General features: G+C 33.5%; 1 protein-coding gene and 1 pseudogene across 4 annotated transcripts; one reads left to right on the top strand and one right to left on the bottom strand.

Annotated features, from left to right (window-relative positions):
* Positions 1–3,172: 3,172 nt before the first annotated feature.
* Positions 3,173–13,220, bottom strand: LOC113078768 (ras-related GTP-binding protein D). 4 transcript variants are annotated; one of them, XM_026251067.1, is made up of 8 exons: positions 12,809–13,220; positions 11,815–12,015; positions 10,270–10,565; positions 10,005–10,204; positions 9,798–9,912; positions 8,160–8,302; positions 6,056–6,204; positions 3,173–4,497 (listed from the first exon to the last, which is right to left on the bottom strand). In XM_026251067.1, the coding sequence occupies exons 2-8, from the start codon at positions 11,870–11,872 to the stop codon at positions 4,346–4,348; spliced, it is 1,113 nt and encodes a 370-aa protein (XP_026106852.1). In that variant the 5' UTR covers positions 11,873–12,015; positions 12,809–13,220; the 3' UTR covers positions 3,173–4,345. The 4 variants fall into 4 exon arrangements, with proteins under 4 accessions (XP_026106852.1, XP_026106851.1, XP_026106853.1 ...); XM_026251066.1 differs by having other exon boundaries at positions 11,788–12,015; XM_026251068.1 differs by lacking the exons at positions 11,815–12,015; positions 12,809–13,220 and adding an exon at positions 11,410–11,778 and having other exon boundaries at positions 3,174–4,497.
* LOC113078771 (ankyrin repeat domain-containing protein 6-like) lies at positions 13,006–24,091 on the top strand (annotated as a pseudogene).
* Positions 24,092–24,841: the final 750 nt, after the last annotated feature.

The following is a 24,841-nucleotide window of genomic DNA, read 5'->3' on the forward strand; positions in this document are numbered from 1 at the left end:
ACTTGATCATTTTGGGTTTTTCATATTGAAATACAAGTATATATTTAATGAATAAATGAGTGACAAGGAATCTTGATTTAGTTGAAATCATTTTAGTATAAATGAGAAAAAAAGACCACAAGTGGATGGAGAATATGAAATTTGCTATGTAGAAAAGACAACAATATGCAAAATATTTGACTGTCACGATTGGACAGTCAGAAACCATGTATTCCAGAGAGGCATGTAAATATTATGTAATATTCATTTTGCTATAATTTCTCATACTTGTAATTCTCATAACATAAAAGGTCCTAGCCTCAAAGATTATTTTATTAAAAAAATCAGATATTGGGAGTGATAATAGATATTAAAATATGTGGGAAATGACTGCAAGCTCAGCATAATCCAACAAAGACGAAAGATAAACCAGTTATATATCTGTAAATGAACACTATGGGATAATTATTAATTTATGAATATTTCCAACTCAAGTGAAGCAAACAGACTGACTTTTTTAAAGTGCATTGAAGCCCCTGCAGAGATTATATATTGATTCTTATTAAATTCACATGAGTGTAATGAAACCGGTAAGCATAGCTTTATTTTAAGCAATCTCGGACTTGCTGTTTCTAAGTTGCATCTTTAAAATGTAATGGAGATATTTTCACAGCGAATAGTGTATTCAAAACATTTTTACATTTTTGAAATTCCCAGTCATTAATACAAATCTGAAATAATTAAAAGTGTAAAACTCTCCATACTGTTTTAGTAAGGCTGCTGCTGCTGCAACTCAGAAAACCAAGGACACATTTTGCAGCCCTGCTGGCTCTGAATTTTAATGCTTTTTATGTGCAAAAGGCGGGACATATGCTTTTTATGTGAGCCTTTAACACAGACAATGTAGTTAAAGGCTTTAAAAGATATACAATAGTTTTGGTGAAGAAATATGTGACGTATTAATGACTTCAATCAATGTAATATTCTTCTTGAAACGTTCTATACACAAAGAAAAGAAAGAGATAAATGTGCAATGTTTCACAGAGCTTTATGAAGTGGTCTTCAGTTGCCTTCAAAATCTGTTTCCAAGGTGATACACATCAAAATATTGCTCAGTACTGAAGGTTAAATATAGACAAACAGATTTTTGAACTTGTATTTTGTGTCACATGTATGATTACTTATCTGATATTTATTCTGAACTCAAGCAATGTGACATGCAGCCTAACTGAAAGAATAAAAAAGTAAAGCATCTGTTGTTATTAGTCTTTCACCTTAAAGCATGAAACATATGCAATCTGAAGTGAAAAGGAGGCCTACTGTTGCCAATACAGAGGGAACATAAAAAAGTGCATCATTCTTTTCATCTCATTTAATTTAAAAAGCTCATTTATTTAAGCGTACTGAACTTTTTTACTGAGACCTTCATTTCCATTTTGCAGGTTTGCAAACAAATTGTTGCATTTGAAACTTGAAAATAGGTCACAAACAAAAAACAAAACAACAACAACAACCCCCAAAAAAATTTTATCATTAAATTTAATGTTTGCCTCGATTCCTGAAAAATTGAAATGGTTCTTAGATTTGCTGGATGTTGAGAGCCTAAATTATAAGTTATCTTTAATGAAGCGCTTCTGAATTGTTAATAATATTCTGGCTGCATATCCATGTGTCAGCGGGAGGTAAATTCACAAGTCAGATCTGCTGTTTTTCCTCCAACTTTTTCATTTCGTTGGGGAAGTAGCGAGGTCAAAGAAACGCAGGCTGGATGCTGGGCTGTCCTCATCACAGAATCTGGGGCTGTTGATCAGGGCCAATAGTTATGCAACAACAAAGATTACTTTTAAGAGAGGTTGAAACTGAAGAGAATTCCTCTGGACTTCACATCACCTCGCATCATTTTAGCAGCTGTTTGGACTCTCATATCGACAGCACCCATTCGCTGCAGAGCATCCACTGATGTAATGCTAAACTTCTCCAAATCTGTTTTGATAAACATAACTCATCTACATCTCGGATGGCCCGAGGGTGGATACATTTTCAGCATATCTTCATTTTTGGGCGAACTATTCCTTTAACAATTTAAAGTTTTACCAAAAGATACATTATTTGTGCTTCGATCATAATGTTGCACAATAACAAGCAATACGCAAACTATGAGAAGCTTAAATATACATTGAAAATCCACCAACAGTGTGTAAGTGTAGCACACAAGAACGGAAATATCTGGATAACTTGACATGTGTCCAATGTGTACCTCATGTCTGACAGCACAAGTTACATGAAGACTGCTCTCTTTTCACAGAATCAGTGAAGACCATGTGAAGAGCCCATAAAGCCTTTTCTTAATGTGGAGCGACAGCTTAAGTCTTGAAGCAATCTAATCCTCTATGACAGCCTCTGATTGGTACATTCACTTCAGCTGCTGACTAGTTGTGACTGAGAACTACGGCTGATAGATTTAAATTACATTCGTTTTGACATGGTAACACTATTTCAAATGCTGCTTGGAAAGAGTCCTTCTTTGATTCTAATATATTCATACTAAAAGAGAGTTTGGAGTTCTTCACTTCACCCATGTGCCTTGACAATACATAAGTGCAAAAGGAAAAGCCCTCAGTCACAGATGCGTCCCTGCTCTCGCTGAGTAAATAGCGTTTGGCCCTCTGATGGAGATTATAAGACTAAACATGAAATTGTCTTACATAACACATTGTAGTTTCACTACAGATGATTTAGTGTCCATCCAGAGAGGAGCAGCTCTTGCGTAAGCGGCTCTGACCTCATGAGATTTACCCATCAGCCTTCATTGCTGAAGCAAAGGTATCCCCTGGGATTAGCGCTGGTTCTCTAACCCCACAACGAGACACTTCCACTGCACACGCATGAACCCTGACAACACACACCAACCAGTGAAATCAGTTACATGATATTAGTGCCGGGGCGGAGGCAGGACCTTGTACTTCCTGTGATGCCAAAGAAGTTAATTGTTCCTTGCAAGCAAAAGCTAAGTGCGGATGGCCTGGAAAGGGAAAAGTGTCTGAGTCAATCAACACTTCTTGCATTTGGTTCAATGTAAAAATAAGTATCATTTTAGTAACAAATTAAGAATGACGTCTTATATAAATTTAGATATGTGGTAGTGAAATAAAAATACTATTTTCCCGTAGTTGTGAGTAACAAAGAAAGGGACTTTTTTATTTTTTTACAAAATCCTTTTAATTTTTTTAACAAATAAAATGTATACAATATGGCAAATGTACATGCCAGTGGTTCTCAACCTTTTTGCAAACAGACACTACTGTATAAATAGTTATTGAGGGGGGAAATAAAGAAATAGCATTAGTTGTTAAATTAAACTATTAATAGCCTATTATTTGTATTATAATAATAATTCACTTGAATTATTTTAAGTCATCTTGTGCCCCCTTGGAAGTTTGCGGAAGTCTTCTAATGGGTCCCGGGTCCCATCTCCTTGACTGAGAACCACTGGTATATGCAAATCGACCAATCATATGCTTGTTTGTTCATTTAAAGAAGCTGACATGCTTCAATAACAATTTTAATGAAATGAACAGACAAAAAAATATCATAAGATCAAATCAGATAAAAAATCTTCTATAGAGGTAATAAAAATAAATATGACTTCAAAGGGGAAAAAAATATTTTCTAATTTTTACTTTTAAGCAATTAATATTACTATTAATATTATTATTCTTTTTTTACAATGTATATAGAAGATAACAGATGTCCATGCCCTAAACATGTGACAAAAGTATGAGCACTTGTGACCTTTAGCACAGAATCTTTTCAAGGTAAAAAAAAATACATATATATTATTGAAAAAAAAGAACAGTACAGTAAATTGCCCTAAAAAAGCTGCTGAGAAACTTAAATCACAATTTTAAATGGGCAATAATTTATTTCAACAAAAAAAAATGAATGTTAAAAAAAATCACTTTCTTGTTTTAAAATGTATTTTGAAGTTAAATTAGATGTTTGTGACCTACTGTACAAATGTGGCAAAATTACTGTATGATCTTGCATTCGTGACTTTGGAAATGACTTTTACCATGTTTTTGTGGAAAACTGTAGCACAGTTGATTGATTTTGCGTAAAAATACTGTATTAATGAAAAAAACAACAAAAAAGTTACTTACTTTACGAACTTTGCATGAACGGCTAAGTTAGCCGTGCAAGATATTAAATGCACAACAGAATCCACTGTATATTTTTTATATTTTTTCCATTTTGGATCGTTGAAGAGCAGCAGGTGGCCCTGAAGACGATTGAAAGCACAAGCGAAGTCTGTGTGAAGCCGTCACTCTGGAGTCACTGTAACAGGATGGAGGGCTTTCAGTGCTCTTCAGTGAGGATACACCTGAGTCCCGTTTGGCACGGTCTGCCTGCTCCACCTCCTCTGGCTCAGAAGCTTCCGACTCCTCTGCACTTTCAAGCGCACGTCAAACACCTCTTCTATGGCTTTCTTAAAACAGTGGAAATTGTAATCGATAAGTCCTGCATGAGCAAAGACAAGTGTAATTAGCCTGCGGCAGGAAAGTCGTTTGACCCATTCTCAAATTGGATCACTGCATAAATGCCCTTTGAATTAAGATTGTGACACACATAACAAGAAATGTCATTTAGCTTTGAACATAAAATATTTATTAACACCTACATACAGATATACTTTGAAAGCTAGTGTAAAACAGACAGTTCCACTTGACGGGTGCCAACTTAGATTTTTGAAACAACAAATGATTAAATATTCATTTTGAACTGAAAAAAAAAAAAAACAGTTTCCATAGCAATTTACCTTTCTAATATGGGAGTTAAATATTGAGTTCAGTTGAATATTGAGTGAAAAACTGAATAAAATGTATTATTACTTTATGATGCAGAACATGTAAGTTATGTCATCCAAGAAGCCAGTGCAAATCTATGCTTTTGTAACATGCCTTGTTTTCCCTGCTGACTAACATGATTGCTCATGATACTCTCCCTAACCCCCTTAGTAATTCCTAGCATGAATATTTCAATCTTCATTAGCCTCCCAAGGATTCCACTAATTATCCCATTCTCTCATGTGAGAGCAGGTTCTTCTCTGACTGATTTAAGACAAATGTAGTGTAGCTGTAATTGCTAAAAACAGCTTGTAGGCAAAAGCTGATCTTTAGGTCTTTATTGTAGTCCCTATTGAATCCATATGTGCTGCATGATGATTATTAGGGGGAATTATTCATAGTTAACACATATTTTGATGCATGCTGTTCTTTTTCTTTTAGCTTTCTTTTAGCTTTTTGTCAATTTTGTATACTAACAAACCTTAAAGTGTTGGTTACAAAAACCAATTGCCAAGTAAAGATTTTTTTTTACTCCATTAAACACATGCATTTACACTACTGTTTAAAAGTTTGTGCTCAATAATCTTCTACAGGTTTTTGAAGTCTCTTATGGTCACCAAAGCTTCATTTATTTGATCAAAAATAAAGAAAAAACACTGCTAATGTAAAATAGTTTTAAATGTTATTATATTTTAAAATGCATTTTGTTACTGTAATGACAAAGCTGAATTTTCCACATCATTACTCTAGTTTTCAGTGTCACATGATTCCTCAGAAATCATTCTGATATGCTGATTAAATGCTCGAGAAATATTTATTTAATGTTGAAAACAGCAACAGTGAAAAAAAATTCCCAGGACTTTTTGATGAATAGAACATTTAAAAGAAGAGCATTTATTTGAAATGGTAATTTTTATAACAATGTCTTCACTGCCAGTTTCGATTAGTTTAATGCATCTTTGGTAAATAAAATTGAAATAATAATTTTAAAAAACTTTTCATCTTGAACCGTAGTATATAAAATATTAAACAAAATAATTTTAAAACTAGATGATTGAATCCAACATAGAGAAGTGCTGCAAGAGAAAACAGCTATTTTTATAATTGGACTTTAATAAAGTTACTGAGACTCTAAATAACCCTTGAGACTACTTCTCAACAGCCCTGGAAAAAAGCAGATTTAAACAATAATATTCCACCAAACTCATTTGCTTGATGTCCAGAAAGCTCACCTTTCCTCTCAAAACTCTCTTCTCTGAGGAAACACACCAGGGCAAGGAATTTGGTGACCTCTTTTAGGTACATGACCGTAGTGTTGTTCAAGTGGATAATGGCCATGGATTCTTTATCATAAGGTGTTCCCACCTCATCTCCAGTCAACCTATATAAAAAAAATAACAACAATAAAAACGAAGAACACCCAAAAACACAACTCTCATCATGTCTTCCCTGTTCTCAGCAGACATATTATGCTTTTTTTGTACTTGTCCTTCAATTTGTATGATAAATGCACATAATGAAAGTGTGCCTGACAGGCAGCTTCCTCTGAGGATGAAGAGGAGCGTGAATTACTGCTCCATCTGGAAGACACTTTCCCAGTTCAGCTGAAGAACAGACTGGATGCAGCTGAAAAATCGTGCAGTGTGGAACAGATGTTGATTCATATCATAATTATCAAAATGAACAGATGCCCTGTCATAATCCCCCCCTTTTATAACCAAACAAATTTACGCTATTATGCATGGATGTTACAAATATATAAATATTTTCACACAAAAAAAGAAAGTACGGAAATATGATGAGCAAATTAAGTCGACATAATAAAGCATGTAATTTGAAGCTTCCTGAAACTGAGAACACGAATCAATGTCAATATGATGAATAGGGAACTAATAAGCAACTTATTAATTTCAGTGAGTTACAAACAAGGCTTGCAGAAATTTATTCCACAGCACCTCACCAAATCTATATAAAAGCCACATACTATATATTAATGCACATTAAAATGCCGAAATGGGCTGAACTGACATGAACATCTTGTGCCTTAAAGGAATTCACCCAAAAAATAAACATCTTATGATTATTTACCCCCAAGCCATTCAAGATTTTGTAGAAAAATTTTCCAGGATTTTTTTCTCTCATCTAAAACAAAAGAACTGGGTTTAACATAGACCATTTTTGACTGTCCACAATCCATATTAAGCCAGTTTAAGTAATCCACATGACAGGCAAAGGTCTTTTATAGTGAAAATCAGTCATTTAAAAAAAATAAAAAAAATTACGTATTTTTCGGACTATACTGTAAGTCACACCTGAGTATAAGTCGCATCAGTCTAAAAATACGTCATGATGAGGAAAAAAACATATATAAGTAGCACCTGACTATAAGTCGCATTTATTTAGAACCAAGAACCAAGAGAAAACATTACCGTCTACAGCTGCGAGAGGGCGCTCTATCTCTTCAGTGTAGACTACAGGAGCACTGAGCAGCATAGAGCGCCCTCTCGCGGCTGTAGACGGTAATGTTTTCTCTTGGTTTTTTTCTCTTGGTTCATTTCTCTTGGTTCATGCCAAATTAATTTTGATAAATAAGTCGCACCTGACTATAAGTCGTAGGACCAGCCAAACTATGAAATAAAGTGCGACTTATAGTCCGGAAAATACGGTACATACTTTTTAACTACAAATGATTGTCTTGGTCCAGCTCAGTTTAAGTGCAATGCACAAAGCTTACATGTCAAGCATCCTTCCCACTGTAAAACAGTTCAAAACAACTATGTTGAACAATTTTGAAGTTGGACGAGAAGAAGAGATAGAGTTGGAGAACATTTTTGATGTTTGATATTTTTATAATAAGAAAATTCTCAATTTTGCATAAACTATTCCTTTAAACTCCATGCCTCTCAGTTACAGACTAATACGGCTACAGTTTGCAGGGTTAACTGTCCTGCCTGCTCTCCTATTCATCAGATAGTGATGAGGTGGCCCATCTGCTCTCGCAGGCCACCGAGAACTGACATATGTGGGGCCCTGGGTAAGGCCTGTGTTCCTTTACCTACCCAGACCACTGTGTCCCGTCAAATTCAAGGACAAATGGCGCTGGAGGTGCAACGCTCTGCCCTTCCAATGTGTACAGCCAGTGTTTACATATCCCCAAGTTATATGCTATTAAATTCACAAAAGATTCAATTCCATCCAACAACGGCTATAGGAAAACAAGGTTGTTGCATGTGGAGTGTTGTATTTTATTGTGTATTTTTATATTGGTTAATAAGGGAAAAAAAGGTCCCGTAGTTTAATGTGACTGTGGAGAGATTTCCATCCAGTGTCACTCACCCATAGATGCATGAGATGTCGATAACCACATCTATCATGTCACAACATAGTTCATAGGTCTGCATGTCCACCGGGCTGCTGTCGGTTGCTATGTAAATCTTACTGACCACATCAAAGAGAAAAGCCTTTTCAATCCCTGAATTCTGCAATGAGAGCACAGGACGGGGTTAGAGGTCAGCTGTTATTCTTAAGAAATGCAGCGGAACAATCTAAGAACACTTTGAAGTGGAAATGAATTACGCAACCAAGTAATCAACTGCATTGCAAGTACTGTTGTTAGAAAATGCATTTAATTCTATAAAAGCTGTTGAAAGCTTCTTCCCAAGTTATGTGACTCTTCCCATGTGACGTTTTTTTCCCCAAACATAACAGTAAAAAATTATATTCAGTTATATTTGTACTTTATATAAATTTAGATTTTACATTTACATTAACTGGTCTAGATGTATTTATTAAAAATAAAGTTAAACAGTAATATTGTGAAATGATATTACTACTTTAAATTTTATTTATATATAAAAAAAATTCTCCTTTTTTTTCCTGTGATTTAAAGCATCATTACTCCAGTTTTCAGTGTCACATTATCGTTCAAAAATCATTCTAATACACTGATTTGGTGCTGAAGAAACATTTCTTATTATTCTTAATGTTGAATACAGTGAGAACAGTAAAAAACGCTTAATATTTTTGTGGAAAACATGATTTTATTTCAGGATTTGTTGATGAATAGAAAGCTCAGCATTTAGTTTAAATAGAAAATTTTTATTTACTGTCACTTTTGATTCATTTAATGTGTCCTTATTGAGTAAAAGTGTTTATTCTTTTAAAAATGTATCTAAATATAGTTAAAGGACACAGATCAAGGGTCAATCTGAATCAATCTATGAAATCAGACAATGCACTGAATGTAGGATGGTTAAGAGATTTCATTCTTCATAATAATAAATCTATAGATTGCTCAGTTATTGTACTGATGTAGCAGTCTTTTTATCCCGTCAAATTACCCTCTGCTGCCGCCAACTGACGAATTTAAAAAACCGCTGAAGAATTTCTGAGTCTGCTAAATGTAATTGCTTTCCTGATCAACATTAAAATACAACATGAGCACCATAAAATTATATTATGTCGGAAAGATATAATAATAAATAATAATGGGTTCTGTGATCATCATATTATTTCCATTACACCTCACTGCAAGCGGCACATCACAGGCCAGTGCTAATGTACCTATGCTAATGGTTGATTATGACAGATATAACAGACAGAAACTCATGCTTTCTGGTTATGCTTGTTTGCATCAAATATATAATATCTTTTAACATGTTAATTTGTTTGATAGTGAAAACTATTTGCAAGTTATTTATAATTAGTGTACCACTCTTTTAATCCTAAAGATAACTTTCCATGCATCATCGACTGTAACCATTGATGTCTTAATCATACGTTTCATTACCTCTGCTCAAAAATATATCAATTACTAGAAATAGTTACGTTCTACATGATCATTCATTGAGCAAGAACATAATTAATTCAACACTAAGCACTGATCAGAGATTCACTTTGGTTATCCATGATGAAAATAAGACAGGAAGAGGTGCATGGGCCACACAGTGAACTAAAAGATGTTCATCTACTCACAGATATGAAAATGTTGAGCAGATTCTCAAGGGTGGGAAGTTGAGGGATGAGTTTCTGCACGACTTTACTGAAGGCCTCAAAGATTGAATGATCATAGATGCTTGTCAAGTAGAAGCTGAAAGAAATAATGCATTTCACATCGCAAATCCAACTTCTGATGATTTCAAAAATGCCACGTAATATCTGATCTGTTATTATGATACCAACCTTAAGTGTATTCTTTCTAAACCAGCATCGGCTAGATCGTCATTGGCTCGTTTGTGTATGTCCCTCTGTTTCTCAATCTTGTGGTCATCTGAAAGGCCGTCCACCTTGTGGATGAAGACCTCGAAGTTGATGTCAGGATTGACCTTGTAGGCTCTTGTCACGGTGAGGTGAAGTCTACTCAATGCCTCCACGTAATCGTCCTGCACAGTAACACGTTTGTAGTGTATTTTTAGAAAACAGACAGACAGACAGATAGATATTTCACCTGAGAGTCTATGACAAAGATGAGTGCCCCTGTGCCACGAAATATCATCTCATAGTCGAATGTGGGGTCGAAGAAATCAATCTGACCAGGGAAGTCCCAGATTTGGAAGCTGACAAAGGAACTGTTGGAAACGTCCTCCCGACAAATCTTATTAGTGCTCTCCAGGAAGAGAGTCTCGTTGGGTGACATCTTGTGGAACACAACTTTCTGAATGGAAGACTTGCCACTTCTCCTCAGGCCCATGAGCAGGATCCGAGGTTTCACCTCACTGCTGAACGGATCACTGAAGCCCAGCACTGTACAAGAGCCAAACACAGAAACACCGCTTGAGAATCTTAAATCATCATAAATACATACGCCACATTTGGTTAATGATGAACCACACCCAGGATTCAAACAAAACTAAACCGAGCCCATGAACTGCTGGTGACATTCATTTGAATACTTTAGTAATATTATATTTAATATAACACATTTATTTCTTGGTTATACAAATTTGACAGTAAAGAACTAAGCTTGATTTGAACAACATTTACTTAGTAACAGTAACGTGCAAAATTAGATTTTTTTATGGAAATTGTATATATTCTACTCTTATTAAATGGAGTATTATTTTTTCTATAAAATGATTATAAAAGAAGCACCTTTTGCTTGCGTTATGTGTGATTCAAGGCACTTTGTGGCTTTTCTTTCCTCATACATACAACATGATTTGATTTCTTGAAGATTTGTTATTTTATAATAATAATTTTATCATCTCAAAATATGAAGCAAAAAAGTGGAAATGAAATTACTAACAAGTCAGTAAGTGCTCCTCTAATGCCATCTACTGGTAACAATGGTAATAACTTTTTATAATTGTTTAAAATGTGTAATAATTCTGACTGGATCCATATATACAGTCAGGTTAAGGCGATTTGTAGTGATGTGTTGTCATCTCCATGTGGTCCTATTTGATATTGCAGCTTATATATATATATATATATATATATATATATATATATATATATATATATATATATATATATATATATTCTGTCTCTCTTTGATGTATGTCAAATGCTAAATGTACTGACAATAGCGGTACACAATAACACCTAATTAACATGCCGTCATCAGCCGACAAAGGTTATTAATTACTTTAGTCAGTGTGCTGCAGATTTTGACAAAACAGTCAGATGTGAAGTTCCTCACCTGAAAAGAAAAATCATGCATTCGAATGAATAATAACTAGTCTAAAATGAAAGTACACCTAATTTTAATAGAAGAGTTGCATGAGGACTCTCTAAATGGAAAAGCTCTGATGTTTACGTGTTTACGATGTTTACGAAACGTCATAAAGGAGGTTTTAGAATAACTGTCATTTTTATTTGATTTCAAAACAGCATCATTCTGCATCATTACACATACTTTAACATCTAAAAGAGGTGTCAAACCGCCAATAATATAGGCTTGTGACAAGTTTATACACTCCTAATTAATTAGACATGTAGCAAAGTGAAAAGAGAAATGGCATACTCATCCCATCAGTCTGAATCATATTACATGAGAGCATGAGTGTGGAGTTGTGGGCAAATCCTCTCGTGGCATTCCACTCCTTCATATCACATGCTGCAGCTGATTTGAAGACTGTGACCTTGCTAGCTCTCAGCTGAGGAATCTCAACTGCGTTTGGTGAGACTGAGGGACACTTCTAGTCTCAAAATACAGTCTCAGGAATCCTGCAGTGTTTATCGAAGTGTCCAACTGTGTAACACATAGTGTTTGTTGAATTGGTAGACAAATGTAAAAACAAGTGAAGAGAAACGTCCGCTGACTGTGCTGACGATTACAGTTTGCTTCTAAAGTTGTGTAGAAACAATGAGGTGTAAGCAATGCCTTAAAAACATATACATCTACCTGCTTTCCATAAGGTGAAGCTTAATGGTATTATGATCAAATATCCAAAAAAAAAAAAATGTAAAAGCCAACAATTGAGAAACCAAATGTGTTCACTCTTATTAATAAAACCATTGTAAGCATTTTTATAGTATTTCCTACAGCTGGCTAATGCCAAGCTAGCAAAGTTTTACTGTACCATGATTAATATCATGCCAAATTTTCCACCAAAACACCTTAGCGTTACTTTTAAATCAATAATACATTTTTAGGGGTTCTCAATTATTCATTAATGACGTTGGCGGACATCTAATTACAATAGTTTATTAAAAAATCCATCATGAATATTTACCAAGCAGAGTTTACACCAACAAGTTTAAATTATTTAAATTATTGGCGACACTTTCAAAACCATAATAAATTTATATAAGATGTCACAGAGTGGAAGCTTATATAATTTATTGGGATATTTACTTTTTAATGACTTTGCTGGCTATGAAGTTACTACAAGTTAGTAACAAATTAAACTGACATTTAAGAGGGAACCACTGTTACATTGGTAATTGCTTTGTAATAGCGTTACACTTAGCGCTCGTTCAGAAACACGTAAAATATACACGAGCCCTTATTTCTGGGTGATAAATGAATACTGCCATCTAACCTCCTTCTTCACAGCCGCAGTCTCCGTCCTCGAATGTGTCGAAATCATCATCGTCATCAAAATAATCGAACAACAGCGCTTCGTTTTCTCCGTCCACTCCGTTATATTTCCGTTCGCTTGTCATTCTCCGAGTTTGAGAAGTTTAATCTGAGGAGGCAGCCAAACTTTTCTACATTGTCACCTGATATGGCCAAGCCATGGTGAACTTTCACCTCCCCCTCGCTCTCCAGCTCTGTGACACAAACACAGCAGCAGCCCGCCAGGAATCAGAGACTATTCTTCACTACCATCACAGAATGAAGAGCTGCAAGAACTTTGTGAGGAGACGGAGACGGAGAGGAGAAGACGCCTCCCTGTCCCTTCCCAAAAACAAACGGGCTATGCGAGTTTGCGTGGACTGTCACAATGACTGTGGATCTCGGGAGATGTAGTCTTTTCTTCACATAAGGGACACACTTAGAGAATTTATAATGCATATAATGCATTGCATGCTTTTAATAACTTATTGTTCTGTTATATATATATATATATATATATATATATATATATATATATATATTCTTATAGCCTATGTGAAATGTAAATAATTTATAGCCCAGTAGCATAATAGAAACACAATATTTTACTTAAACCGTAATAATGCTGTAATGCAATTATAATAGATATTCAACACTCTAACAAAATACTAATAATTCAATATAAATAACTGACAACAATAATGATAATAATATTTAGCTTTATTATTATTATTATTATTATTATATACACATTTATTGAATTGTTATTTAATTGTTTAATCAATGTTCTATGACCTTATATGGCTCTAAACTAAATATTTTATTTATTTCAAATGTTGATTTCGTGGCCAGTCGACAGACGGCGCTGTAAGTGCTGTGATGTATCCCTCAATAACTATTTATAGAGAATAATAAAAGTACGTTTATGAGAGACCAGTGTTATTTTCTCTTTATGTTCACCGCTGCAAAAATTGTATAATAAATATTTTTGATTTCATATTTTTCTAGTTCAGCTCTCGTTCTGTTGGGTGCAAACCTACAGTCTCAAACTTTATTATTGTAGGCTACATACTTTGTACTGATGCTCCAATAGGCCTTATACAACCAAATAAGGGAACATTCGATCCATTACCGAATATGGAAATAAACACAATTGCACACTCTTCTGATTCCTCAGGGTCATAACTCGTCTGTTGAACTTACAGAGGATTAACTGGCTCTTTTTTACAGCTAATATTTTGACAAATGCTTAAGTTACTCTTTTGTCAGACAGCTTTTAAGTTTGAAAATCACTTACAGTAGGCTACTGTTAGGCTGTATTCATTAAAGAACAGGTATAAGGTATATAACATTGTTACACACTTTACAGTGACTCCAGTGTGAACTCCAGCCCATCTTCTCTTGTGGTTATTGTGGTCTCACAGGATTTGACCTGCTGTGATACCTCAGCTTCCGTACAGACACAAAGCCAGCAGACTGCCTGCTCGTGTGGGTAATTTCCTCTGGGACAGCAGGCGGTGAGTGTGGTTAGGTGGTGTAGTACAGATGTTTAGCGTGTGCATATGCGAACTCTGGACTTTTACTCCAGCCACTGACGCTGTGGAACCCATCTGACCCAACAGAAACTCTAAAAAGGTATTTATGAATTGTATTATTATGATCATCATTCTTTGATTACCTTATTATTTGAAATGTAAAAAAATAAAAATTTCCAAACATTTTTGTAAAGCCCACAATATATGTACACATTAAGTAAACCAGTTCTTAGCAGATGCTGCTTCAGTTCAAGCTTTGAGATCAGCTGATCATATAAAATAAAGATCAGCTTAGAAATGATCCATGAGGCTCGAGCTATAAGCAGAAAGACTGCAATAACAGGAGCCTTTCATCTGTACTGATTATAATTTTCCTATAAAATGGATACAGTAAAAGGACTACAATATATGCTGAAACAATGCATGATTTGCATTGATTTATTAAAATTTCAAATGGAAGCAGAATAAAAATAATAATCAGAATAGTACAGTATTAAACTACGAAAATGACAAAATTTTAAGTTGAATATTTATTATTATTATTTTGTGGTATTATAGTGTCTGCAGGGCATTTCTCTGGTTACGCTCCTTAAATGACCAGAGATTGAACTTTTTGTTAATTATTTTATGATTTCTAACATGGATTCAGCAATCTGGCCTTCATACACATTTCATTCTCGTGTTATTTTAAAACAAATCTTAATTTCCCTGTGGACTGAGTAATTCATGAATCCACATGATTAATGCGGCCTTGATAACAACCCATATGAGCAAAACACACTCACTCAGAAATGCTGTACTCTTGTGATTGCATGCAACATTTCCACCCACATTAAACTCTCAGTTTTTTTACATACTTCATGATGACTTCAAATCAGATACATTGACATTTAGAAGGTGTCATGTTGAGAGTTGATTGCTTTATTCTAGGATTTGTGAGAGGCTGAAGACATTGACATCTCTCTCCTTTTCATCCAGACTTAATCTGTTTGTTTTATCGTTTAAGATTTGTATAAACAATTTATTTACCTCCAAGTTTTGTGTTCTTTTCAACATGTGAATGCTATGAGCTTCCCTCAAACATCTGGTTTAATTTGCTTAAAGGAACAGATTTAGAGAAATATAAAGTAACATTACATCACTTACTCATCAATGGATCCTCTGCAGTGAATGTAAGTGAAGAACACTAATGAAAATTAATGCACACAAAATGTTGGCAGTTTAATTCAGTATATGATCAAGCAGAGACTTCTGTAAGTATGATTGTGGGTTTAAAACAACAAACTGAAGAAAATATGATTTAATTCTATTTTGTGAGCTACTTCCAATATGGACAATTTCAGAGCAGTCTTATAACTTAAAGAATTTTGAATATTTAAGTACAAATGTTGCTTGAGTGCAGCAAAACATTAATAATTCATGAGCTAGACTAGGTTATAAGCACCAATTATTTCATGAACTGTTGAGCAACAAGCAACATTATGATTTATTTTTCTATTTAACTAAAAGAGACACCAGAGCTATTCTCCATCTGTCCTACCATGACCCCGCTGTAGCTTTTAGGACTCTCATCTTGCTAAAACCATGAGATCAAACTCTGCAACTCTTCAGACTTGCTCTCTAGCACATTTGGTTCAGGCTTTTCATGTGTATATTGTTTAATGCATATATTTTTACGCCGTTTTCAGCGATCCCTCTAATGCTTCACTGTGGTTGTATGCAGTTAATATCACTCTTCAATGAGAGAATGAGATCATCACCAATTCAACAAAATGCTGATTTATGAGAGTGGTACAAAAACCATTTTGATTTTGACATTAATTAGGGAAAGTGTTATTATACACTTTAATAGCATTTATTTATATTTTGAATACATTTTTATTTTTATATTTTCTTTAAAAATGATTTCGTTTTAGTAATTACCTTTTGTCATTATTTTTTGTGTTTTAGTTATTTTAATATTTAAATTAATTTCAGTTCTTATTTTTCACATACTGTATGTATTTTCTTTTGTCATTTTTTATCATTTTATTTCAGCTTTTCAGTTAGTAACATTTTTCAAATAGTTTTAATTTGAGTAAGTTACTACCTTTTTTATTTTACAATAACAAAACTGACCAGAGACCATTAGAATATTTCTTAAATCTTTTTTAATGTTTATTTGATGAAACATTTAAAATAAAAATCTCAGACCATAACTTAATGCAGATTAAAATATACTGAATAACATAAGAAACATCAAGTCATCATCACTGTCAGATATTTATAAAAATATTACTATAACATGAATGTTAACTTATATTTATACAAATCTAGTAATATCAGAGTCAGCCTTTTGATGATTGGTTTGTAAAAGATTTTCAGTTGGACTGCAGTGTTCAATACAATTCAGTAGAACTAAACACAATTCAATGTAGCTAAAAATCTATTTATTACCAACCTGTTGTCTGAATAAATTTTTTAATTGTAGTTAAATGTTAGATTTGCAATTGTTTATTATAAATATTTTGCATTACCATACACATAATTGTCCTGTGTTGACGCACTAAATTTCAGAGAGTAAAAACACATTTTTGTTTTTTGTCCCAGGGTCAGCGGACAGCCCTGCACCGGGCAGCTGTTGTGGGAAACCGTGACGCCATCGCTGCCCTCATCCAAGGAGGCTGTGCACTTGATCTACAAGACAAGGTCTGCTCATTTGCAATCAATAAATCATCCTTTTTTTTCATCATGAATATTAATAACAGAACTGTTGCAATTTAAACGAATCAAGACTGAAGTATCTTGTTAGCTGTAAATAAACCTGTCAGATGTAAAAATCCTGACTACTGTGGGAATGAGTCAGTTTTTTTAAATGAAAAACTCAATTGCTATAGAATCTGATTTTCAGGAAGGAAACACTGCTTTGCATGAGGTATCATGGCATGGCTTCAGTTGTGTAAGGCTATTGGTCAAAGCTGGAGCCAGTGTCCAAGTGAAGAACAAAGTAAGTCAATATTTTCCATTTACTTTAGGATTAAATCAGATTTTAATCAGAATTTCTATTTAAAAATGTACATTTTCTTGGGTTTTTTTAGAGACCCCGTCAAATAATTTGAAAAGCAAAAATTTCCTTTCTATGTTTATGGATTTAATTTTAAAACAGGACGCTCAAAAGCCATCAAATTAAAATTGTATTACTATTTACAAATATTTTTAAGGGTTTTCCATTTAGACAACATAAGGAACTTCTGCTAACACAAATGTACCAAAACAAGTAGCAAAGCACATTTCCACCAATCAGCTTTCAAATATGGTTTGTTTAGTTATAGCAGGATTTGCTCTTTGATAGTCAGCTGATAGTATAGGCAAGGGAAATTCTCTTTCTACAGAATATTTCAGTGTACAGAAAAATAAATCTATATGTCCATGTTCACCCCCCCCCAAAAAAAAGTAATTAAAATAATATATATATATATATATATATATATATATATATATATATATATATATATATATATATATATATATATATATATATATATATATATATTATGCATTACTGTAGATAAAACAGATCGACTAAAAGCTGATAAAACTCAACATTTTGAAAACTGGAGATGTTCTATTAAATTTCAAAAATCTCTTTTGGTGAATTCTGATGAATGATTATTATGCAATCAGTTTCAGTTCTAATATTTAAACTGTATTCATATTTTATTTTTAAAGGCAGGAAACACACCTCTCCATCTAGCATGTCAGAATGGACATTCCCAGAGCGCTCGAGTTCTAATACAAGGTGGAGCGATGCCTGATAGCAAAAACAATGCAAGTGCACTCTTCTAAAATCATTACAATCTATTTTAAATGATTATATTAATTGCAAAGTGAAAGTAAAAAGTTCAACTATAAATACTGAAAATATTATTTCCTTCCAGGCAGGTGACACTTGTTTACACATTGCTGCACGCTCAACAAACCATAAGAAACTGGTATACAATGAAAAATTGAGAGACAAATGAACAAACAATTAATGGTCTGCTTTGAACCACTAGATTGTAGTTTACATTACAGTAACTTCTGTTAATTGCATCTACAATTACAGCTACAGCAGGTCATAGTCTTATGGAAAATCAACATATTTTACAGATAGGAGACACTGCGCTCCATGTCGCTGCTGCCCTAAATCACAAGAAAACTCTCAGTCTGTTGCTGGAAGCTGGAGCTGATGCAAACATCAGAAACAATGTAAGTCATGTAATCTCATGAAATGCCTGAATCTCTTTATGATTGAGTTATAATGGGGTGGGAATGGGGTTATAACAGAGCCGCTCAAACTGAGCTGTAAATAGCTTTGGGTGACAGCATCTGCTAAATGACAATTTATTTACACGCTGAATCTATCAACAGACTGGCCACACTGCGCTTGATAAAGCCCGAGACAACAACAACTGAGATTTGGCTATACTTCTAGAAAAAATCTAATCAGGTAAGTTATGTTATTACATTCAAAGATTTTCAATTTCGAACCAGTTCTTTGTCCTGTTAGACATGCTCTTTATAACAGAGCGTTTTATGATTACTTGAATAACCTCTGACTCAGTCATCTCTACTAAGTGAACCAGTTGATTAATGAATAATGACTCACTCATAAAGGCAGTTCCTTAATTAGTTCCTAAATGAACGAATCAGTTTTAATGCTTTAATGGCTCATATAGGCGGAACATAACTAGTTTCAAGGACCAGAACAAATGTATTAACTAACATATCTGCAGGAAAGACTGCACATCCATTCATTCACCACACAGACTTTCACACTACACAGTACACCCTGGACTTAATTGCCCATAAACCCCTGCCGAGGAACTCATAAAGATCAACTGTGACTTGAGCTTGTTCACAAAGATCAACTGTGACTTGTCTTGACTCATGAAGTTTAACTATGTGGTTTTACTTGACACATGGGGTTTAATGGTGACTTGACCTGACTCCGGACGGTCAGAGGTGACTTGAATGGACCTTGATTCTGGAAGATCAACGGGGACCTGAATTGACTTTAGTATCTTCCAGAGTCATGTCAGGACCCCGTCGAGTCACCTCTGATCGTCCGGAGTCAGGAAAAAGGTCAAGTCACAGTTGATCTTTATGAGTTCCTTGGCAGGGGTTTATGGGAAATGAAGTCCAGGGTGTACTGTGTACTATGAAACTCTGTGCGTTAAATAAACAGATATGCAGTGACCAGATCATGACACTTTTCTTGTGAATATATTTATTTCACCAAAATACACGGAAAAAGACATGTACTCTCTGATGGTGTAGTTTTTTTTTCTTTTCGTTTTGTCATTTTTGTTCACATTTTAATTTTAGTTCATTTTAATTAACATTATTATAAATGAAATGTAATTTAGTTTTTGTCATTTTTATTAGTTTTTTAATGTCTGTTTAGATTATGATTTTGTTTTTTTAATAAAAATATATAAAAGGTTTTGTAAAATATTGATTAATAAAAATATATAAAAATAAGAAATGTTGCTTTGGCATATATCTCAAATTTAAAAAAAAGTAAGATTTTTTTTTGGTGGTGGTTTAAGTTATTGCCATGAACCTTGCTGTGTGGTTACAGCATCTACCGGCAGGAGCTAAATGAAAAATCCTAACCATCCAAACTTCAATCTTTATTTCATCAAATGCTTCTCATAACTCAAGTTGTATGTCCCTGCTCAGTTGCAGAGGTTTCTGCAAGAGATGTCTTGGGGACCCAGAGAAGAACTCAGTCCCTCCCCAGAGTTCATTCCTCCCGACAGAAGGTGGAAAATTCAGATAAGATTCACGCATGCAGAATGACATCTGTGCTATCGCAGATTCATTGTTTGTAATATGATTGGGGTTTAGGGGCCAGTAAGAAAATGTCACATGACTACTGAGCTTCCATAACCCTAAAAGAGATCAGAGGTCATGTGATTGCTTTCGTCTAAATATCTCTCTCATGCCAAGCACTCCCATCATTGTGCAGGACTGTGCTGAAGTGGCAGAAGACACAAACGACTGTGATCAAGAGCATCACAGGATACAACCGGAACAGAACACAGCAACTTTGAGCCCTGGCACAGGGAGAAAGATCAGGAGCCCAAGAATAAAGGTGGCGATATTACATCCAAATGAATAATAACTAACATTATTATATACTTCAATTTAATACTACATACCAATATACCATGATGCAGTGATATGGTTGTATGGTGATATGGTCTTGTATATTTTCGATAGATGGTTTATTTTGCAATAATGACATGCTGACTGTACATTCTTATGCATATTAAATGACATAAACCAATAAACATGAACTATTGATTTATTATTTTACTATTAATAAAATTAATCTTAATAACATTGATATTAAATTTTTTTACTGATTGTTACATAAATTTCAGAGTGCAATATATTATCTTATATTCACTGTAAAAGGTTAAGAAACATTTCTTTTAATCATATTATATGTTCGTCTTATTTATTTAGATGTTATCACATTTTTAGGTGACAATTTTTAAATGATCCTAGAAGGTTTATTTTGCAATAATAAAATGCTGACTGTACATTATTCTGATTATTATGTTGCTTTATAACTAAAAAATAAACATGAGCTATTTTAACTATTTTAACTTTTTTAATATTTAAAAAATCTTAATGAATCTTAAGTTTACTATTAAAACTAAATCGAAAAAAAAACTTTTTTTTTAATCATCTTAATCATTGCTTTTATTGATATAACCTAATATAATAAGGTAGACTCATTATTATTATTATTATTATTATTATTTTGTCTTAAATAAAAAGTTCATTAGATGTTATCACATTTTCATCAATTCACATGAGAATTTATTTTCTGCATGAGATGAACAGCAGACTTGGCAGAATAGAGCAAAAAAAGAAGCATCAGGTACTTTTCCTTTACAACCCTCTATATTTAGAAATTAAAAATACTTTTTAATGTTTGGTGTATTTTTACAAAAGAAATTCTATAAAATGTCTCTTATGCTTACAAAAGCTGCATTTATTTGATCAAAAATACAGTAAAAATAGTAATATTGTAAAATGTTATTACAAGTTAAAATAACTGTATTCTATTTTAATATGTTCTAAAATGTAATTTATTCCTGTAATGGCAAAGCTGAATTTTCAACAGCCATAAATTATTTGAAATGTTTAGGTCATAATTAGATTATTTGAAATATAAATCTTTTGTAAAATTGATGAACAGCAGACTTGGCAGAATAGAGCAAAAAAAGAAGCATCAGGTACTTTTCCTTTACAACCCTCTATATTTAGAAATTAAAAATACTTTTTAATGTTTGGTGTATTTTTACAAAAGAAATTCTATAAAATGTCTCTTATGCTTACAAAAGCTGCATTTATTTGATCAAAAATACAGTAAAAATAGTAATATTGTAAAATGTTATTACAAGTTAAAATAACTGTATTCTATTTTAATATGTTCTAAAATGTAATTTATTCCTGTAATGGCAAAGCTGAATTTTCAACAGCCATAAATTATTTGAAATGTTTAGGTCATAATTAGATTATTTGAAATATAAATCTTTTGTAAAATTATTATTGATTTTAGTTTACTACCACTTTTGAACAAATTAATGCATTCTTGTTGAATCAAAGTAGTAATATAAAAAAAAGGAAAAGAAAATCTTACTGACTCTGAACTTTTGAACAGAAGTGTAATATAAATCAAATATGAGATTTTTTTTTTTTAATTTGTAATTCTTTGAATTGGAATGAAAATATGCCTTTCAAAATGTATGAAAATAAGAATAAATAACTTACGAATATTAGTTAACTCAGAAGGAGAAAGACTTGATCACGGTTGGTTTTGATGCATGGCTCTTTATTGTAGATTTCTTGGTGAATCAATTAGAAAAACAATTTCAAAACACTGAAAATGTGGGTATTAGAGACAAACATCTCTTTATGTTCAGATTAAAGTTCTTTAGAAACTCATGCAGGAGCGTGTGTCGGCTGAGACGATGGAGTGTCATTATCGAATCAATCAGAGGGCCACCCTGGAACGCATAGAGGATGAGAGAAAACAGGTACAATACCTTAAGAGAAGAGATGCTCTACAATTGCATCAGTCTAGACATGATTGATCAAACTTATAATGCTGTTTTAATCTTTCATGCAGGAAGCTGCTAGCAGTGCTGTGAAAAACTGGTGCATGTCTAAGATTCAGGATCTTGAAGTGCAAATGCCTGCAGAGACACAATACTACAAACTTCTGCGGTCTCCATCGGTGGATCACTCTCTGGTGGACTCAGACCCCGAGGGTCTCCCGCTGCTGTCGCCTCATCTCTGAGGAGAGCTCCAGCTCGCTGGCCACCTATGTCAATATGTTACCCAGCCCAGAAGCAGATCATAACAATGATGTAAAAAGTCTTGAATTTTGGGGATGCACTTGGAAGGAGATACTTTGAGATGAAGTTGAATGGTTCTTCAGTTTTTTTAAATCAGTGTCATTAATTACAGTAAAAATATCTAAACACTCATAAAGCAAGATATACTTTTAACCGGAAAATAAATAAATACAGTCAATTTCATTTATTCATGCTTGCTTTAAGCATTAAACTAAGCATTTTATTTATTATTTTGAGAAGTTTTTTTGTGTGTGTGTTTTTAATACTCTAAAACTAAATATAAAATATGAAATGAATATTTGAGAGTATATGACTCTAAACAATCAAAAAATAAACACTTATCTTTTGTTTCATTAAAATACATTTCTTTATTCAAACAGATGATTAATCATAACCTGTCAGCTCCTTCAATGGTCAAACACAAACCTCTTTCCCGGAAGCTGGGGGGCTGATGACCCCAAGTGGCACAGAGCACAAGTGCAGGAGGTTGATGTCTCAAAGTCAAGGATAACTGTTCGATAGCACTGCCAGCAGCAGTCTGTCCACATCCAGCAAGTGTTACACACAGCGTTTCTTTGAGATGGTCTCCACACAGCTGGAATGCTGGTATGAGAGGAAGATCCAGGAAGCAGAAAAGAAAGCCATGCAGGACAGAGCCAGTCTACTGGAGAAGATCAACACACTGGAAGAAGAGCTACAGAAGCTTCGCGCTAACACTAATACAAACTCTTGACACATGCGGCACTTTCCCCATATACCTGGATTCCACCTAATATGAAAGTCATGGAATTACAAATGAGACTGGAGCTTTGTAAACACTGAGTGAGCTTACAGTAGTTTTATTGTACTGTAAAACACAGGGATGCAAAACTATTTTAAGATGTATAAGACTCCAAATCAAAGTTTAATTTTGACCGTGGCATGCAGGAATCATTATATGTAGGTGGTGGTTATGCTAACGGTAACTAACTACAACAGTGCTCTATTAGCCTACTGAGTACAGTACTCCTTTGCTCAATGTCAAGTCATCCAGAAATGGAAATTGTTATCATTTACTCACCATATTGTCTTTCAAACAGGGTTGAGAAAGATTCAGAATCAAAGAAGTACTTCCTTTTAATGAGCTGGAATGTGAACTGAATTGGCCACAAGTTCAATTGGAATTTGAATCGGAAAGACAGGAAGAGGAACGTGCAGAATCACGGTTCAAAGAAATGTAATTGCTGTTCCATCATTGTGAAATATATAAAGTAGATACTTTGTTTTCTATAGTACAAATGAAAATAAATGAAGACTAGTCTATCAACGAAATAAACAAATAAAATAAATAAATTTCAGCTGACATCAAAAGAATAAATGTATTTTATATATATTAAAATAGAAAAGTATATTATACAGTTTGGGATGCATTATGGTAAGTAAAAATTACAGAATTTACAATTTTTATATTTGTATAAAATATTACTTTCAGTAATTAAATTATCTTCACTGTTTGTAAAGACTGAAATATTCTGAATTAAATTGTAATGAAATACTTTTCAGTCAGTCAAGATTAATAGTAGACTTTTTATAATCCTAGATAGAATTACCTTAAATAACATAGTACATGTTAATATAAAATGAATGTCACTATAATATATTGTTTGAGTCTTCAGTATCTGCACATACAAAATGTAATTAAAAGGTTTTAATTAAATTGCATCTATAGTAGTTTAACTTGAGAATGAAGAGAACTGTTTAAAATGCATGCCATAATGCAGTATGTTTTGGTTTTTATTTATGATACAATAAAGAATTCATGCGATACGTGTAAAAGCTATAAATGTTTGATGAGTCAAATGTTTAACACTCATGACCATGATCTCTGCTGCACAGCATCCTGCAAGAGTCAGATGCATGATTATCCTATATACAGTGTCAGATTTGATAGTATCTTTTCATAAAGAATTCATATCTTTTCCACTAAATTATTCGTGATCATGTTCACCACAAAGTTGAAGTCAAAAACTATCTAATACCTTGAGACTCAAGTACGAGGATAAAATAATTAACAACAACAAAAAAAGACCCTCAAAGTCTAAC

Source organism: Carassius auratus, unplaced genomic scaffold (genome assembly GCF_003368295.1).
Source record: "Carassius auratus strain Wakin unplaced genomic scaffold, ASM336829v1 scaf_tig00026523, whole genome shotgun sequence".
NCBI lineage: Eukaryota > Metazoa > Chordata > Actinopteri > Cypriniformes > Cyprinidae > Carassius > Carassius auratus.